Source organism: Tauraco erythrolophus, chromosome 2 (assembly GCF_009769465.1).
Source record: "Tauraco erythrolophus isolate bTauEry1 chromosome 2, bTauEry1.pri, whole genome shotgun sequence".
In the NCBI taxonomy this organism is placed as follows: Eukaryota; Metazoa; Chordata; class Aves; order Musophagiformes; family Musophagidae; genus Tauraco; species Tauraco erythrolophus.
The window spans coordinates 84,180,745-84,201,131 of record NC_141466.1 but is presented as its reverse complement, the minus strand read 5'-3'; the positions used below and the strand labels follow the sequence as shown (position 1 = coordinate 84,201,131).

The window sequence follows — 20,387 nt, the reverse complement described above, 5'->3', positions numbered from 1 at the left end:
GCCGGTGAGGAAACCCGGCTAGGAGGGAAGCCGTGTTTTGCACACTTAGAAACGTGTGCAAATTTCCAGTGGTTTGCCTTGAAGAAAGTGTTGAGTTCAGTCATTAGCTTCCCTGTGCCTTAAACTCGCATTAAATACCACCTGCGTTCAGGCTGGTGGCTGAAATACTTAACTGGGAAAGTTTGATCGTTTAAGCCAAGTGGCTTCTGATGGCAACGGCAGGAGGGTGGTGGGGTCCGTAACAAGGCTATTGATTAGGTCCATAATTGGTAAGGACAGGAAGGAAGAAAGGTGTCCCTGGCCATGGCAGAGGGAGTTAGAACTAGATGATCTTTAAGGTCCCTTCCAACCCAAACCGTTCTATGATTTTTAAGGTCCCTTCCAACCCAAACCGTTCTATGATTTTATTTTGAAAAATAAGACTCTGGCAGATCTGCGAAGTGCACAGACATCTGCTTTTGGAACTGCCGTGGCTGGAAACCGAGCACTGATGCCTTTTCCCTGTCGGTTGTGTTGTTAGGAGCTGAAAATAAGGTGCGCGAACGCAGACGGGGCGGTGGGCGGTGGTACTGCGGGACGCCCCGTGGCCTGGCCGGGTCTCAGCGTCTTCGGAGCCGCGTACGGACAAAGGGCGAGGTCCGGGGAGCGGGCGGGCGCGCCCCCGCAGCGAGGCGAGCCCCTGGGGGCGGCGGCCGGGGCTGCCGCCGGGGAGCGGCTTCGCGCTTTGTTCGCCGGCGCCGGCGCGGGGGCCGTGCGCGGCCACGCAGCCTAGCTGCGCGCGTGCGAGCGGGCGCGCGCGCCGCCCCGGCGGGACGAGGGGTCTTTCCTGCCGGGGTGGGGGGCGATGCTCCGCCTTCCCCCGGCCGTAACCGTGGGAGCGGGACGCGGCGCCGCCCGGCGCGCAGCTGGCTCGGCGCTTCCGCGCAGCGGCGGGGCCGGCTCCAAGCGCCCTCCTCGCAGGGGCGAGCGCGCCCCCCGCCCCCCGTACACCCCTCCTGCGGGGGCTGATGGTTCACAAACGTAGCTCGTCCCCGGCTGACGTTCCCGGAGACGGGAGCCTGGCGGCGGAGCAGCCCAGCCCTGCAGGGTGCCAGCTCCCGCGCCGGTCAGCGGCGGCGGCGGCGCTCGGTGCTCACCACCGCGGGGGGATGCTGCCCGTCCGCCCCGCGCTGCTGCCCAAGCGCTACCGAGGCAGCTCGGCTCCGCGCTCGCGGCTGGGCCGCGCGGCCGCCCGAGCGACGGCGGCAGGAGGAGGAGGAGGGCGCGGCGGCGGCGGCGGCAGCAGCAGTGGCGGCGGCGGCGGCGGGGCCCCGGCCCCGGCGTTGGGCCCGCGCGGCGGCGTTGGCGGCGGCGGGGCGGGCCGGGTGCCGGTCCGGCGGCGCGGGCCGGGGTCGCCGCGGGCTGCCCGGAGGGGGGCGGAGCAGGAGCTGCGCGAGCCGCCGCGCTCGTGCGCGAGCTGGCCGGTAGGGGCCGTTGCCACCCCCCGCAGGGGGAGGGGGGGCGGAGCCGGGCGCGGCGCGAGGCCGGGTCGCGCGGCGGCGGCGCTTCTCCTCGCCCAGCCGGCGGCAGCCCCCGCGGCGGTCATGGCGGCCGTCCTGTCCCCGCGCCTCTGCGACAGCGACCCCGCCACGCCCGGCGCTCAGTCCCTGAAGGTGAGAGCGGGCAGCGGCCGCGGGGCCAGCGCGGCGGCCCGGGGCTGCGGCGCGACAGCCGCCTCGGCGGGAGGCCTCGCCCGGCCCCCCCGCATGTGGGGGACGTGTGCCCCCCGGGCTCGCCTCACGCGTCCCAGCGGAGGCGGGCGGCGAGGGGGCGGCCTCCCGCGCCCTGGGCCGAAGTTCGGTTGCGTGTGTGGGGCTAGGGGGAGAGGCGAGGCTCCACCGGGTGCCCGGGGCCCGTCCTCCTTCCTAAAAGTCCTGACGCGCCTTCCCGGGTGCGGCGCGGAGCCTCGTTCCGTGCCGGTGGCGGCGTCGCGCCCGGCAAAGTTTGGGTCTAGTCGCAGGCTCTTCTGCGTAGGCCGCCTGGGCTGTCCCCGCTCTTCCCAGGCGCGGCTTGGGCGTGCGGCACCGAGTGCTTACCTGGAAAGGAAACTTCAGCCCCTTTATTGTTGGGTAACAGGATGCAGATTGACGGTCACTTTTTGAAAGACGTTTTGGTAATTCATGCTTTCCGATTACATAATAAAGGATCGTTACGTAGATCTTAGAATTGATAGATGTACCAGAAGTTCGTAATGTAGCCTTATTTCTTAAGGACTAACAGGCGTTTTACAGAACCGTGCATTTTCAAGGGGAGAAGGGACTGGTTTTGGCACTGTGCGACTTCCCGTGTAAAGGAAGCCTCAAGACAGTCCCTAATTACTATTTTCGGTACAGCAACAGTAGTTGAACTGCAGCGTGTGTTAGATTGCAATGCAAATGTTTTCATTTTTTTCTGCAAAGTCCTCTGCTCTCATTTCCTGGAGTGTTTTAGTATTTGAGCCTGTGTAACTGAATTTGCTGAAGTTTTCAACAAATAGGAAGCAAAGATGGAAATAGAGGACATTCATCTCTCCTGTGGTATGAGTGCTCATATACTTTAATGATACCGGATTTAATAAAAGAAAATTTCAAAGCAAAAGGAGAAACTGGTGTGAGGTGCTTCCTTTTAACTGTCAGGTTGTGAACTATCTTTTAAAAATGTTTTGAAGTCTCGTGGTAGCTTTGGTATAGCAGAGCATGGCTTTGGCCCTGGTCATGTTTTTGTCTAGTAGTTGAAAAGTTTTGGAGTGCATTAATGTTCTGTGTGGGAAGTAGAGATGAACTGCTGATGAGACATAGCTGTGTCACAAAATGCTTTAGTGTGATACTGTTTTAATTAGGGACTGCTACTGGGCTTGTCTGATTAAGTTTATACAGGGTATTCTCAGCAATACTAGGAAATAGTATTATTAGTAATCTCGTAGAGGTGCTGCTTACCTGATTCTTACCTGCATTAAGAAAGCACAGTTTTGTTCAATTTTATTTTTAAGTTTTTGTTCTTATTGTATGAAAGATGCACTTTTTACTACTCCACAGGAAAGAAAAAAATAGTAAAGAATTGTGAAAAACATGAAAGAAACCGAAAAATACACGAGACAATTGATTTTTCCCTGTGGTCTGTCTTGATTATAGTACTGTGAAACGTTATGTAACAAAAGTTACATATTCTCATTTGCTGGAATCTTTTTTAATGATACTACAAGTGATATGATAAGTAAAACATACTAATGAAAGGCATTAGCTAAGGTAGACCTAATAATTGTTGTTTGTCATTATTTGATATGTAAGTATAATTGTGGGCTTGATCCATTCATGTCCGACAGGTTAATTCTTTTTTCTTAAATTTTTCACAAAAGTTATGAAACATGATTCTTTCATACTATTCCACTTTAGAGTTTCGGTTGCTTAAAGAGCTATTTTGTTGTTGGCTCTACTACTGATGACAATAGGCGATTCACTTGAACACTCCTGCCTTCTGTTTCTCAGTTATCATCATGCAAGGATGGTCACTAAACACGTTGAGAGTTGATGATGACGAGCACTAGGTAGGAGTTGTATAGTGTTATGAGACAACAAATCGCTGAAAACCACAAAAAGGCCAATGGAATCATTGATCTGCTAGATTTTACAAAACTATTTTTTTTTTTAATTTTTTCTTTGCCCTCTATTCTCTTTCTTTATATAGATCTCATGAAATCTGAATAGTGCCACCTGTAAGTTAACTTCTCAGTGTTCCCTTGTTATAGCTTTGTTCTGAAGATGAAATGTCTTTTGTATCTGTTGTATTACAACTTCAGTTTTTCTCTTCCCCCTCCCCCCCCAAAAAAGACAGGTCTTTGCTACTTGCTCTAATTGTATCTTTTTGTAAACTGTATACCATTCCTTTTATTTTAACTGTATATTCGTAAAATTCTGTGTTGCTTTTGGTAATGTTTCCCTTGATTTTATAAGCATCAGTCCTTAGCAAGGGCTTGGTATTTCTGCTCTGTGCTTGGTTTTGAGAGCTAGCCTGGTTAAGTGAATTAGTCTTGTCCCTGACTGTCACCAGTGAGGGAAGTGTGCTGGGTGTACAGCTGTCTGGCTGTGCCGATGCTGTAAGAAGTTTACAGGAAGAACGATGAACTCGGTGGCCAGAGCCACAGCTCTGTCTGCTCCACCTGCACAACAAGTGAGAAACTACCCAGTTGTCCTTATGTGCCACTGTGTCATGCAGCTAGTCTATAGTAATGAATAATTTGCTATATAAACTGTCCTGTGAGTGGCTTGTAGGAGAGAGTTAAATAGCTCAGTAGTTCAAGTATGTTTAAATGGTGGATTGCTTTGCAGTGTTTTTTATATATTTTACATTATCCGCTGAATGCTCTTAATTATTATAATGTTTATCTTAATTTTCTTTTCAGGATGACGCAGAAGAGAATTCCAATGACAGCAGCCAACCATCCAAAAGACGACGTATGGGCTCAGGGGACAGTTCTCGGAGCTGTGAAACTTCTAGTCAGGACCTTGGGTAATACCATTTTTTACAATTCCCACTTTTTAATTGCTAATCTTACCGTATTGTTTGATATGCTTAGGTATTAACTCTTCTTCTTTCTTTGCTTGTAGATTCTTCATATATCTTTCTGAATTGAGGCAATGTCCTATGAGTAGCTAGCTGTCTTTTTCTTCCAGCGTATTTTAAAAAATTTTATTTTAAAGCAGCACAAAATGTGATGCATCTTAATTTGCAATAGGAAGACGAGCTTATGTATTTTTTAAATATTACATATTTTTTGAATGAATTTTGATGCTATAGTACGTGCTTTTCCTGGTGTCCTGTCTGCTATCGTGAATATACCTTTCTTCGTGTTCTGTCTCTCCGCATATTGATGAATGCTGATTTGGAGAAATATATGTGAAGCGAGGTATCACTTAAATGACTTTGAAATGGGTTAATAGGATGCAGCAAGTTTTTAGATGTTGTTCACTGACATAAATAGGAATTAGCAAATTTCTAGAAATGTAAGTATCCCTCTTAAGAATTCTTTAATTTGTTCTGTCAATGTTATTATATTTAGATACAGCTATTTTCCTGCTGAAAACTTGATAGAATACAAGTGGCCACCAGATGAAACAGGAGAATACTATATGCTTCAGGAGCAAGTCAGTGAATATTTGGGTGTGACTTCCTTCAAAAGAAAATATCCAGGTATTTATGTTTTTATTTTTTTCCTTCTAAGACGCCTTTGTCTTCCTACAGTTGGGATGTAATCTCTGTCTTTTTGACTACCATATGAGCCAACTGATTAAAAAAAGAGCCTGGCAAAAGTAGAGCTGTATTATGTACGTTGTGCTTTTTATTTTAGTTACTGACATACTCAAAATGTGGCCTACAATTTTCAAAGTAATTTAAGACTTGTTGGTATTGATACCGAAAATCTATAAACAAGCTTGATGTGGGGGTTAGATCAGTAAGTACCTTTTGAAAACTGACCTCAATTTCATTTTTAAATATTTCGTTGGTGATTTCTTATTATATAGCTGTATCTCTCTCATCTGTTTCCTGAATTGTGGCAGCATTTCTACACCGTGGAAGAATTAAAAAAAGAAAAAAAACAACCCCACAACCAAAACCAAATTGGAGATGTTGTGGGATTTTAGCCCTTGTTATTCAGAATTGTCAAATCTGTTTTTTCTGTCATGGAATTTATTTTTGAAAAGCTTATTAAAATTCAAAAAGAATGTACCTTCATTGCTTGACAGTGTTTTCTGCATCCAAGCTCATAAGTCAGGTTTCTTCAGTATTTCTGTAAATTGTAACTATGGACAGTGTACTTGGAAAAATTGGCCGTATTCCTACAGTATATATTAAGTTTAAAATTAATTTATAAATTATCACTTGTGTAGGAATAGTGGTATAAGACAGACTATCACTGCCTGGAAATAAAATCGTCAAAATACTTTGACATTGTTTATGGGGGAGTTTGAGTAACTGCCCGCATTTTTATTGCTTTTTTTTGTTTTCTTTGGAGATTTAGAAAGACGAGATTTATCTCACAAGGAGAAACTCTACCTCAGAGAACTAAATGTTATCACAGAGACTCAGTGCACACTAGGTAAGAAAACAGATTGTTAGATTTCTTGTTACAGTAGTAAAAATATGACACACTGAGAATGTGATTCAGTTTGGTAGAGAAGAATTACATCATAGATGATCCTTTGGGGTCCCTTCCAATCCCTAACATTCTGTGATTCTGTGATCATTGTCAACTGAAAACATGAATTTCAAAATGAAAACTGGTGTCTATTTGATTTTTAATTTGTGTAGATTGGCTAAGAAGTATCAGTATTTCAGATTTATTATAAAAAAAAACAAATTTTGACTCTATTACTTAACAAAATCCCTTCTATGTTGTAAATTAGCTTTTAGAACCTTTTTCTCCATCTAGAAAAGAGAATACCATAATTTTTCAAACTAAAAAGTACCTCAGTCTTGTTTTGCTCAATTAGTTGGAACTCAGCAAGCAACTTACATGTTAAAAGTTGATGCAGCTTACACTGGAAGAACTTTAGATATTTTTTTCTTTGCTAGTATATGTGACTTGGAGCACATTAGAGATTCAATTATGTCTGTTGCATTTTCTTCTGCATATCAAGGGTCTGTGCAAATGTTATGTTATTTTATATACTAATGGTCTTTGGCGTACTGCCTTCATTTCTCACCTGCCAACTGTTTTAATTTTTGTTTTCTAACTTAGATATGCAGGAGAGAACAGTAGCTAACTTTTACCAGTAGAAGCCAAATGCTATGTTTTGCCTCATATATCCAGTAGAAATGTGTGCTGAGTTAACTATCCCTATTTTTAAGGTTATATTTGTAACCAGTGATAGTACCATAAATCAGCCTCCATTCTGTCGTCAAGGTTTGGAGATTACTTGTTTTGGAACCTTTAAAGGAGAAGTTCTGCATTGTAGCTGCAAACTGAGGCATTCTGCTTTCTGATCTTCAAATACTTTAATGAGGATTCAGGGTTCTGTGTGCAATTCACTGCTCTGAATTGCCCTCACAGTGATTCCTCCTTGATTCGTATAGAGAGGTTATGTAAACCTCGTAATTTCAGTTAAGGTTCTGCAAGTTAATTAAACTAACACTTCGCCAATATTGGAACTGTTCACCAGGGCCCGCTTAGAACGAAGGTTCTGCCTTACAGGGCGGTTTAGTGGGTGTCGGAGTCGATGTGAAGGAGTCTGCAGCTGTAAGCAAGAACAGAAACAAGCCTTGACTCCTTGGGTGGAAGCAAGCTCCTAACCAGCCTTGAAGGCTAAATGGCATAAGTTCACTCCTACTTGAAAGAGAGAAACATTGCGCACAGCAGGTTGTTGTCTTTAGCTGCCCAAAATCTTGAGTTCATTGTCGAGGGATATAAATAGCCTACAGTTCGTTCGTTTTACCAGATAGCATCATTATTGCTTTTATCTATTTTAGGTCTAACAGCGTTGCGTAGTGATGAAGTGATTGATCTTATGATTAAAGAATACCCTGCCAAACATGCTGAGTATTCGGTTATACTGCAAGAGAAAGAGCGTCAGCGAATAACAGATCATTATAAAGAGTACTCTGTAAGTAACTAGCATATAAGTAAACCAGATCTGCAACATGGAGTGTAGAAAAGGCTGTTCTCAAACTGATAGTGAAATGCATATGAATTAATAAAGTTGTTTTTATTCCAGCAAATGCAGCAGCAGAACACACAGAAAGTAGAAGCCAGTAAAGTTCCAGAATATATTAAAAAAGCTGCCAAGAAAGCTGCAGAATTCAACAGCAATTTAAACCGAGAGCGGATGGAAGAAAGAAGAGCCTATTTTGATTTACAGACACATGTAGGCAGATTTAAATTTCTTACCAAGGTCAATAGGTAGCTCCTTGCTTCTTTTAGTAAAGTTGGCTTTGCTACCATTTTGACTATTTTATTATCAAGGGTTTGGATTAGTCTTGTTTCAGTTATGTAGGGACTTAAAAAGTTTTGCTATTAAATGAATAATACTGCTGAAAATAATCTTAAATATATTTAATGTGAAAACTTTTTTTTAAACTCGAAAATACTTGGAAAGCTTTAAAATGTCAGTGTTTCTTTGTTGCCATGTGTTTAGTCTGCTGGTAGTAGCATAAAACTAAGAGGGATATTTAGGTTACTAAGATGCTTCTGTTGCTGTTGTATCTGTTCATACAAATGGCTAATTCTTTTTTGGAACACCTCCAAAATTTTGCCTGAACAATATCTAAAGTAAAAAAGTAAATTATTTATCCTCTGAAAGAGTGCTGCCTGTCCATGTTACGCCCTTGGTTTTGTTAGGTGTTACGTTATTTTTGTATTAGATGTGTTTCATGCTCCTGTAAAAAAAAAAAAAAAAATAGCTGGCATTTTGAAGCAGAACTGTTCTCCCTTTGTAAAGATAGTAAAGCAAAAATTTTCTCTATGCAAATTATTACATAACAGTTTATTACAGAGAGTTTACATTTTTCTGGTATTGACTCGTGTTAGAGACATGATAGTGGATAAGTAGTTTTAGTTCTTCTTAAGGGAAAGAAGGCTTCTGTGTAAGCATCTCCTTTCCATATATTCATATTATTAATGAGATTTTTTATAGTACAATCTGGTTTCAGAATTAGATGGACATGTTCTTGGTACCCTCTACCAATATAGACTAACAATGATAATTCATGCTAAAGATGCCAGTCACAAAAGTTAGTGTTTATTCTTTCAATTGTTAAATTTTGTTTTTTAAATTATTTTACATAATATCCTGTTAGAAGTAGTGTTACCTAGTATTCATTCAGTGCACTAGATACTTAGTGATTTGACTTAATCGTAATACTATTTTGTGAGTGGAATCTCTTACCTTTTTAATGAGTTGGCTTTCCCTTGGGACAACTCAGGTAGCTGTTCCAACTCAATAAAATGGGCTAGTTAAAAAATATTTGGGGGAGTAGATGATGAGGTAGGCTCAAAAATTTGTATCTGAAACAAAAACGTTATTGTTTTGTATTAAACAATACAGATTATCCAGGTGCCTCAAGGAAAATACAAAATCTTACCTACAGAGAGAACAAAGGTTAGTCCTTATCCAGTGGCTCTCATACCCGGCCAGTTCCAGGAGTACTACAAAAGGTATTTTAAAATCATCCTAACTACTAATTCTGTTGCACTGATCTATTTTTTTCTACATCTAGCAGATGGAAAACATTTCAGTGTCTTTACTGTATGGTTTTGAATTAATTTTATGTTTGAGATACTTGCTGGTCTAATAGATGCATAGCATGACAGCTTTTGTTGACAAAACAGTACTGATTGCAAGAGTACTGTCCCTGCTGATGTGTTGCAGTGGCTGAGATTTGGCCTGCTCGGATATTTACTGTGGTGAAAGAAGACATTGATTTCACTTCTGCCCCTTTCGTGTTTACTTGTCATCTGCCTCTGCATGTGTGCTAAGATTGATGTTGCTATATCAGAATGTGTTAATGCTGGCTTGTGATCCCATGTTTTCTGTGTGACAATCTTACTGTCCTTTTTTAAATTTTTAGAATGTTTTTCATTTAAAAAAAATTGATTGGTCCTGTGAGCTAAGTTTAATGTTGGATTTGTAAGTGAGAGAGAAAGGGATTGCTAGTTGAATCTTTGATTTTCATGAAGAATGTGTACTTGACTGACTGCACAAATTTAAGACTTCACTTGGTGGCATGCTTCCATTTGACAAACGCATACTGATTTGGAAATAGTTGCCTGAGTCTTACCATCTGTAAGACTGGTACTCTGCATGGTACTCATGCTATACACGCATGGTTTTCTTCAGAGAAGCTCTTTGTCTACATATGCCTTGTACATTCCAGTGTGTGCACATAGAACCCACCCCAAGTTTGCATGTTACGTGACATTCTTGAAGGACTTCAGTTTTATTAAATTAATTGAATTAAAAATACTCGTTTATTTTGCACTTACAAACTGTGAAACTGCTTATCCTTCTTAATGAATGGCATGACCTTTCAAAATATGCATCAAAATACTCCTTACAATGCTTGTCCTTAGTAGTAAGAGGACTTTCACTTTTTTCTTATTATTTAAGTTAAAAGGGTGGATTATACATGTTAAGCTGTATGTGGCTATAAGCAGTGTGGTTAGATCTTCATGTTCTTCTGGAATTATGTTTTTATGTGCATTTTTTGTTCTTCACTAATCAAGGAACTCAGACATAGAGCTATATGCTTTCCTTACTTTGCTTTGGACCCTAGGTGTTTGTGTGCCCTGGGTTAGAATTGTTGTGCACATGCTATGTGGGCAGCGTACATTTATCAACAAAGGGCATAGTCTGTTGGACATAATAATGTGGATTGGTTAAAGATTTTTAGGCGTGCCATGGCCTCTTACGATTATGTAGATTTAGAACATTGCAAATGTACTCTTTCTGTGTTCCATAAATATCTATTGTACAAAGATGACAAGTACTAGATGGTATCATGTTTGTGAGGAGAAATTAATATTTTTCTTAAGTTTTCAGAACTGCATGTTTTTTATGTGCCTTCCTGAAAAAAGGGGAGTTTTTCTTGCTCTTTCTCATCAAAGTCCTTGTATGTTCTTTATGCATAGAGTACACATGAATTGATTTTGTTTATTTACTGATTAACTTTAGATACTCTCCAGATGAACTTCGTTACTTGCCATTAAACACAGCTCTTTATGAGCCTCCTTTGGATCCAGAGCTGCCTGCGTTAGACAGTGATGGAGATTCAGATGATGCAGAGGAAGGGCGAGGGGATGAAAAACGGAAAACCAAAGGCAATTCGGTGAGACAAATTGAAAGTATTCTTCAACAAAAGAATCCTTTCCCTTCACTTTTGTTAGTTCCAGTAGTTTCTCAGTAGAATTTTTAACATTTGCAAAATGAAGAAGAATCATAAACTAAAAATGTACTCCCTTTTTTAGAACTTCTCTTTATTTTATAACATTGTTCTCTAACTTTTTGTTGTTTAAAGTAAATCAAACAAATATCTGAAATTTCAGGCCGTTCTTCCTTCTTTTAAAATAAATCTTAAAGAGTCTTTCCAACCGCAGCTCTTCGTTATGCCCTTTTCCACAAGGGAAAGTTGATAGTATTTCTGAGGGGAACGAATACTGTAGTTCGGGTCATAGCGTAGTTTGCTATTGAAGGGCCATGGAATCTGTCATTAAAGCAAAGGTATTGATAGCCTGGAAACTTTTTCTTGTCGTTAAGTAGAATCAGGAAGTACTCAATACAGAAACAGTTAATTTATTCCAATTTAGTGATTTTTTTGCATTACAATACATCTTTAAAAAGATGTTTGTGTTCTCTGTATTTATGCAAACGCAACATTAATTGTTACTGGAAGTTAAGGGAAACTTTCACGTACCTACTTTGATAGCGTTTTAAGTGCTCAAGAGCAGATGAGCTTCAGATGAGCTGAGTACAACTGAACCACTGGTATGTTGGTGTAGTTAGTATGTTGGTGCCGATCACTTTGCAGAAGTTTAACCCTAATTTTAAGAGAAATAGAATGTAAAATCACTGGTGCGTTTAACAGTTTCTAGTTCAATTGATGAACATGTTAGATGGTGGGTATATATAATTATATAAATTTTGCCATATAAACATTTATTTTGTTTGAATATTGGTAAGATGCTCATAACTGAAGAAGAAAGGAAGGGGTCGGCTTGTAGCCTAACAAGGGAGAGATAGTCATTAATAGACCCTTTCTGCTTGCATTTTTTTTGGAGAAAAAGAAATCATATAAAGTTAGCATGCTAAATGTCAACTCAAAATTTTGGTTTAATCATACTCCAGCTTTTTTGCAGTTGGTCTTTAACCATTTCTTTCTAGTTCCCTTTTCCACTGACTTCCATTCCCCTTAATGGTAAAGAAAAGTAACTGAACCGAGCAGACTATCCTTTCATTTTTCACAGAGGTTCAGAAGTCTTTTTGGTGACAGAATGCGGAAGGAAAAACGTCCTTGTGTTGGAAAAGTGTAGAGAAAATTTAAAATTAAATTCTTGTGAAGTCGATTTGGCTATGAGAGTGGGGGTTTTTTGCTAGTCATTGGGGCATATTGTTCAGGAAAAATACCTGCTGAACACAAAAGTGGGCAGCTGTCAGGCCTCTTTTCCTGAGTTTTGGGCTACCGACCATTCGTTAGATGTCCCTGGTGAGTCCTACAATGTGCTTTATGCTTTTGCCTTTTTCACCCTCCCCGTTGTTGGAGTCAGGTTGCAATTTTCCTGTTCTGTAGTGTTTTGGTGGGCCTGCCCTAAAAATCCCTTCCCCTAAAATAACGGTGAAACATAACATTTCTTGTTGCCACATAGTTTGCTTTGCTTTTGTGTTATACTCCTGCCTTTGCCCTGTGTCCATTTTGTCTGTTTTGGTTTTAGGCTCTGGGGCACAGGCTGATTACTATGATGTTTGTACAGAGTGCCTTTTAACTGTAGGGCACCATTGTTATTTGGCCTCTGGTTTTTGTTGTAATGAATGTGCTTAATCATACTGCTTTCTTCTGGAGCTTTGTGGAGGCCTTCATTAACACTTTTCTGAGAAAAATCTTGTGCGGCTGCTCTTAATTACGCTTACATTGATCTCTCACCCTCTTTGAACCTGTTCCCCTCTTTCTTGCCTCCCCGTTCCTCAAAAGAACGTAATGCTTTAACGGCAGCGTAAATTCTGTTGTTTGGTTCTGTATTAAATATTGAATTGCGTTTTGCCTTTGATGGCATTCTTCTGCTGCAATCCGAATGAAATATTTAGATTGCTCCTGGTGAAAGTAGTAGATGAGGGTGGCAGAAAAAACCTTCACATGTTTAATTCAAGGCAGTGCTATTTGGTAGTACACTTTAAATGCATGGCAAGGGCACTTTTAAGTTTTTACTGGCCCTTCACTTTGTAAACAACCTTGCATATATTGGATTTCTTCCTGACTTTTAAAGGAAAACGGTTCAAAGAACGATGCTGTTGTGCTCCCCACTCTGGTATCAAGACCAGCTGGAAAACATGATTGCTATTGCTGATGCCAGTCACTTAGCATGAGAAATAATGGATAATGAAGGTTATGCACAAACGTGTTCTAAATTGTGATGTACCCCATGCTTTTGCAGAAGGAAAGATGTGTCCTTCTCTTACCTTAGTTGGCTCTAAGGGGCATAGGAAAGACTTGTCTGTCTATCCAAAAAAATAAAAAATATAGCTATGGTATTTTTATTATAGGACAATTCGTCTGGCAATGTATCTGAAGGTGATTGCGCCACAGACAACCAGGAGGATTCTTTTCAGGGAAGACAAAAAACAAGAGACAAAAGTGCTACTCCAAGAAAAGATGGTTCCAAACGTTCTGTGTTACCCAAATCAGTTCCTGGGTACAAGGTAGAAGAAAAAAGCCCCTGACTGAACTTCTTGACTGACCAGCCTCTCCCTGAAATACTTGTTTTTTCAATAATATGGAACTTCTGCTTGCTGTACTTCACTAGCTGCTCTCCTGTTGTGTGTTCCATCTGTTTGCTTCCTTACTTCTTTTTTACTTTTATTTCATGTGGGGCTTTCCTTTACCCTAGCTGTACAGTGGCCTCTCTTTCTGTTAACTTCTCAGATTCCCAGGCAGTAACACCAGAAAAATCCTTTGTGGATTTGTCATTGGAACTCTGCGTCTTTCTGTCTGCTTTAACGTAGCAGTCAGAATTTCTTGCCAGTTCAAAACTAGCGTTCAGTATCCGTTATTTTTTTCCTGCTGTTTAGTATGGCAGCATACCAAGAGATCAGTGCTGTAAAGTGCAGCTATATAGCTGAACATATTGTTGTGACGTTCATTGTAAATACGGTCTTCCATCCTGAGATGTTACGATGTATAGGATGGAAGGCAAGAAGCTTACTACAGTTGTATAGGCAACACTACGTAACCACTTTAACAGTATATGGAAAATAGCTTTTTATGTAGTTCATACTATGTAGAAACGTTAGTAGGCAATATGCTTTTATCCAAACTAAAAACTTGGTGAGGATGTCAAGACATTTCAGCTGTCATTGCCAAACCTAAGACCCAAATCGTCAGTATTACTATATAATAGTTTTAAAAATTAAGATTAAAGTAAGATTAAAATAAAAATACTTTTCAAAAGAAATGGGATTGACATGCATTATTTATGTGTTATTATTCTACGTACTAAGAGAGGATCTGAATATGATGTAACTCTTCTAAAGCATGTTATTCCCTAGTCTTGTTCCACTGAAAGGAATGAGAATTTTCCATTGACTTACATGGGAGTAGGAATAGAACAATAAAGAGGGAAAAACACTACATTGAGATAGGGTTTAGTATGTAGCAATCAGGAATGCTTGTTAAGAGAGGTTATGGAAAAAGGAACATTTTTGTCAGTGACAAGATCGTACATACTGAGAAACTGTCTCAGCAAAAGTGAGCTGTTGGTGACTTGCATTTTATATTAATAAATATTTACTGTCTGTGTTTACCAAGTTAACGGTAAATAAACTATAACTTACATTATTAAGCTAATTTCCAGCAAGAATTGGACAGCTTAGATAAATTTTTCTCTGCACACAGTATCTGTACAAGTTTGTAACAGAGAGCAAGCTCCAGTGGTGTTCTCTCTTTTCAGGAACTTACTAAAAAATATGCAAACTATGGAGATGTAGTCTGTGGTACCACATGTATATTTTTTTACATGTAACTTTGCAAATTGTTGTAGACACAGAATACGTACCAATATTCCCATGAACACGAAAGCCAAAGATGGAGCTTAAAATTTTTTTTTAGCTTTGTTTAACTTGACATTAGAGATTGTGTGCGACTGATTTACAGGAGTTTCACTTAGCTGTGAGATACCTGAGTGTTTGATTAGTCCAGTCTATTTAATGGCCTTATGAATGCACAGGGAGAGAACTCATGGAGCAGAACTCTCTGCAAAGTTATGAACTTACAATTGTCGAAGAGTAACGGCAGTAAACAGCATTGCATTTTGAAAATTGATTCCCATAGCCATGACTTACTGGTTCCAAAATCACCGATGGTGTTAGTAACAAGGTATTACCCTAAACTTCCAGTGCCACATCTTTGTGATGCCAGGCTGCTGCTAAGTCAAAGCCGGTGATGTTGTGTGGGGAGGGTGAGAGGATTGGCTTTCTTGTTTGTGGGAATGTTTAAACGCTTTCAGTAAACCCAATTGCATGAGCTGTTTTAAGTGGTAGGACAGAAGGATTCTTGTTTGTTAGTCTGTAAAACCACCAGATAACGATATACCATATGTGCCTAAATGTTAAGGCACTTTGAGCTGAAGGCTCACTTGATTTAAAATGTTGTCCCTGTGAATTCTAAATCTTTGTAATACTTTTGTTCTGTATTGTACTCTAATATTTGACTATTTTTGTAGGACAGTAATCTTTTGGTTACATTTAGTTAAAATTGAAGGACGATTGCTGTGGCATCGACATGCAAATGTATAGCTGTAGCCGCATTATGAGTATTACAGGATTCACACATTTCCACTGAGTTATTTTTGAGTAAAAGAAATAATGTATTTTATATGGAGCCTTTTTTATTGTCAGTTCTTTAACTAAGAACGGTTAGTGTGTGTTTTACATCTTGTCATGTTGCAAGGAGCGAGTCTTTGTTGCTGCAGGACTGGCTACTACAGTTGCACACACAGGGTACTGTTAAAAGTACAGGAGATTTTTTGCACATAAAACTGAAATGTATTGAGAAACTATATTTTCCAACACTTCTGTTTCAGGTCACTGTACATGACAATGGAGTGCTTTGCATTAGAGTAGGACCTTATAAAAATTTTGCAGTTGGAATGCTTACTTTGAGACCTGCAGCACCGCAGCATGGAAGTGAAAACTTACAGAGCAGGCAGTCATCGTCTTGGCCCTGCATTCATTTTCTCACCCTTCCTCATCCCAATAAGATGAGGACAAAGAAAGCAAAATTTACTCTACTCAGATGGGGTATTATGACTTGCCATTTGGATTTGATAGGCTTTTTTCATAGCATTTCTAAAAGCCATTTATGGTGGTAGAACTTGAACTGTTTTGAAATGTGAATAGTCTTGCATTTTTTTTTTTAGTTTTCATTTTTGTAAAAACACTTTCCATAATGTTGGAACTTTGTTATTAATAGGCTGTGATTCTCACCCCCCCAACATGCATGATTTCTAATGAACACAATTTAGTGAAGTAAGAGTAGAAGGAAGCATTGTTAATAAATGCATCTATGTCAGTGTGACTTCAGAATGGTGCATATCAGAGTGTTAACGGCAGATACCCACACAAGTACAGTGACCAAACAGTTGCTCACTTTAGTTTTGCTGGAGTATGAGGGAGTATCCTGCTGTACATTAAAGGCAGTAAAATACAAATCCATAACAAACTAGAAGTCTGATTAGAAAAGTGCACTTGCTATTTTAGAAAGGCTTGATTTGCTTAGCAATAGATAAAAACACAGTAAAAAAATTAGAATGTGGCCTAAACAACAGAAGGGTAAATGCTGCAACACTAACGAGGTTTAAGCGTGTGCCACTTTTGTTGGGAGGAGCAGGGTATAAAGGTATACATACATGTAGGACACATAGAATAGTTAACAGTAAAAGAGTTTATGTGTGGTTTCGCTTCCATTATATTTATTATTTTGTAGAGACGTTTGTGAATGTTAGCCTTCTTTTATTGTTTTATTATATTTATGTATAAAACAGGTTGACTCTGCTTTTTTAAAATAAATAAGCAAAAAAAAAGTCCATATGAATGCCTCTGTCATCTTTTGAAGGAAGTTACTAATAAACATCTGGTATGGTGTTTTGTTTTCTTAAATAAAACTCTTTAGACCAGACAATTTGAAGCAGACTTTAGCCATAAACCAGATTGAAAACTTCAGAGAACTTAAAGCAATGTGTCCTGACTACTTAAAAATAAGTCAAGATATTATCTTGCTATGTGCTAGCAAAAACTGGCTGGGGAAATAGACATGCTTAAGTTGTATTGCAAAAGATCTTGGTAACTGTTTTTCATGTATCTATAAATTTTATTTTTTTTTTTTCTGCTTTCACTTTGTTTATTTTAAAACTAAACTTCATTCTTCTCCCCTACAACAGGTTGGTAGTTGACTGGAACATTTAGTTCCTTAAAAAACAGGACGTGCCTTGAACTCCCTGTACTAGCTGTCTTTGCAGCAGCGTGGTTTTTTTTTTTTTAAACTCTGGCATTAGTCGATTTAACATCAGTGAGTACTATATTAATTTTAAACTGCATTTCTCACTGATTCCATTATGCAGAGGTCAGAGCTCAACAATAACGACTGAAATCTTCCTGAAATTTGTAATGCCTTACTGCTTCCTTGGTCCTCATCAGGATAAAACTCTTTTGGTATATCTCTTGGGTTGGGACACAGAATACATACACAAGTGTTACTCATTGTAACAGCCTGCTAATTCTCTCTTACCTTTTAAATGGATCTCATGGACTCAAATACACTCCAGATCATCACTTAGAAAGATGATGAACATAAAACTGTAGTTAAGCGTAAAGGTGTGTTATTTCTTAGTGGTTATGACTGGATACAAGACAGAGTGGTAAATAGATAGCTGTGTACAGCATAGCTGACCAGATATTTTGAAACTAAAGATACAAAAATCAAGTTTATTGGTTCTGTAAATAATTTTCTATATTTAGGGACAGATGTAATGCAAATGGAAAATTGTATTTAATTTATTCCATTAACAGGAAATCTGCATGGAGATTCATACACAAGTATTCTATATTGGAAAAAAAAATACTGAAATTTTTAATGCTATGTCGCATTTAATTTACATTGAGGGGAATGTTAGCCAACTAATTCATAGGAAGAAGCAAGTACATTCTTTTGCTCCAATTTGTTTTACGAATAACTCACTACATATGCCAAATGCAAAATTTTATGTAGTTATCTACAGTTTTTTTCAGTACTGCAGCTTGTCAATTATTGTCCTATGTTTAAAGGTTCACACGTCATAACAGATAGTTCAGTAATTTTAAGAGTTAAGGAGATATGTGACATTTCCTGTTAAATCTGTAAATTCTTCTGGAATGAATTTATAGCCCTCTTCTACCCTTCCAGCCAAAGGTCATTCCAAATGCTATATGTGGAATTTGTCTGAAGGGTAAGGAGTCCAACAAGAAAGGAAAAGCTGAAGCTCTTATACATTGCTCCCAGTGTGACAACAGTGGTAAGTATCTGCATACACTAAGCAGATTCCTAAGAGAGTTTGTTTGGCAGATCTTTTTGTGGAAATATTTAGAGTACTACAGTGTCTCCCAACAGTTCAGTTGCCTTTTTCTCTCCTTCGTTAAAGACTCCATCTCTATGTAACGTTACGTGTACTAGCAGGGCCAGTGCACTGTGGGACCTCACCAGGAGGTGCGCTAAGCTTCGTCGTCTGTAAAAGCAAACAGTCTAACTAATTTTACATTTTGTTTCAGACACAAAAATAATAATATTGGTTTTAATCTAGGCCACCCTTCTTGCCTTGATATGACCCCGGAGCTTGTTGCTATGATTAAGACTTATCCTTGGCAGTGTATGGAGTGTAAAACATGCATTATATGTGGGCAGCCTCACCACGAAGAAGAAATGATGTTCTGTGATGTATGTGACCGTGGTTATCACACTTTTTGTGTGGGGCTTGACGCTATCCCTTCAGGTAATAAAGTACGAGTTAATTGTTCCCTTCCCTCCTCCTCTGAGTCCTGGACTTTCACTGTCAGAATTAATGTATACACTGCTTTTGAAAGAACAGTTCAAAACAAGTGTGAAGGGTAGGAGTAAGTAACAGAGCAGGAAAGCATTCACACTGTAGGACCCAATTTTTTAAATAAGCTTTATTTCTGTATATTTGGTTGTGCACAGTTTAACCTGGCAATTCCTGTATAGGAAATATAATTGGCTTTTACAACAGAATCCGAACAGACTCGCTCAGAACTAGGTGTTGGGGTTTTTTTCCATATCCACAGAATACTGAGAATAATTACCTCTTTTCGTAAAAGAAACCTGTAAAGAGGCTGTATTGCTGCATATTGCTGGAGTATAGCTTTCACTTTATTAAAGTGTTTGTGCTGTTATTTCAGTTCCTAAATTAAAAAGTGTGCTCAATTTCATATTTGAAAACACCTTTTTAAAGCCCTTTCTTTTTCTTTTTCTTTTGTCTTAACCGTCAAAGCTGGAAGTGAAGTACCTAGATGTCGGGCCAGCTTGTACCTTAAAATTACCTGGTCACTTGTATCACTTGGCCAAGTCAAGGCAGTGTAAAGAAAATAACTGATAGTACTGTTGCTTTTCATGTAATACTAAATCCCTGGTGAGCAAGTTCATGAATAAGTATTCAGTGGCTGCAAGTTCTGCAGTGACAGTATTCCCTGTAACTGCAGTACTTCCCCTTCTGGGAAGCACTGGTGCCGGCTGCCACATTAGTACGTGTTCTGTGGCTGATTTAACTGTCAGGCTGACCTAAGGAAAGAATCTAAACAAAATACATTGTATGCCCGCAAAACTAGAAAATGACCAAAGCAGCCTTTACGATTCCAGCTGTTGTAATATAAACAGTTAAATGCCTCTGTTCTTTGCTCAACTCTCATTTTTAAATGAGTTTTAGTACAAACTCTGGTGATGAACCCCTGCCAGCAGTTTAATCTGCGCTGCCTGACTGCGCCGAAATAACTGATGCTGGTTTGGGGAACGGGACCCTGCACCTGTGGCAGAAACAGCCTTCCTCAGCTGCGGTTCATTTCTGCCTTGAACCTCGGGCTCTCGCGTCAAAATACAACTCGCAAACTCAGTGTCAAGTTCTTCCCTAATAACTGCCCCCTTAGCAGTGCCGGCACTTCTTGATGTCCATAAAGACGAGTGTAGCCAGTTGTTACATGCCATGAGTCTGCAAGGGAGGGTAAATTTTATATGCTGCTTTCTACACCTTTCAGAAAAGATGCTTCCATTTTAAGGAAAAGCACTGGTTGTGTACATTAAAGGAAGTACTGCAAACAGATGAGCACCTGTTAGTATGGTGAAAGGTACGTAACTGGATGAAAGAGTAACAAAGGTAGTTTCCCAATAATTGATAACTTTCTTTTCTTAGGTCGCTGGATTTGTGATTGTTGTCAGAAAGACTCTCCCGTACCCAGAAGAGGAGGAAGAAGGGGGAAAAACAGCAAGGAGGGCTAAAAAAAACCCAAAAACTTGCTATCTAAAACTTAACTGCACAAATTAGTGATACTTTGGTGCTATTTAACCAACCACTCTCAAGAGGAACAATACCACTTTTTTTTTCTTTTTACCAAATAAACTTTTAATTTTGGCTA

General features: G+C 40.0%; 1 protein-coding gene across 2 annotated transcripts; it reads left to right on the top strand.

The window, feature by feature from the left end:
- The first annotated feature begins 1,007 nt into the window (after nucleotides 1–1,007).
- Nucleotides 1,008–20,265, top strand: PHF10 (PHD finger protein 10). 2 transcript variants are annotated; one of them, XM_086631541.1, is made up of 12 exons: nucleotides 1,149–1,652; nucleotides 4,418–4,524; nucleotides 5,075–5,205; nucleotides 6,029–6,112; nucleotides 7,483–7,616; nucleotides 7,728–7,877; nucleotides 9,057–9,166; nucleotides 10,683–10,836; nucleotides 13,263–13,418; nucleotides 18,154–18,262; nucleotides 18,548–18,736; nucleotides 20,165–20,265. In XM_086631541.1, exons 1-12 carry the CDS (start codon nucleotides 1,149–1,151, stop codon nucleotides 20,248–20,250), a joined length of 1,914 nt encoding a protein of 637 aa, XP_086487667.1. In that variant the 3' UTR covers nucleotides 20,251–20,265. The 2 variants fall into 2 exon arrangements, with proteins under 2 accessions (XP_086487668.1, XP_086487667.1); XM_086631542.1 differs by lacking the exon at nucleotides 13,263–13,418 and having other exon boundaries at nucleotides 1,008–1,652.
- Nucleotides 20,266–20,387: the final 122 nt, after the last annotated feature.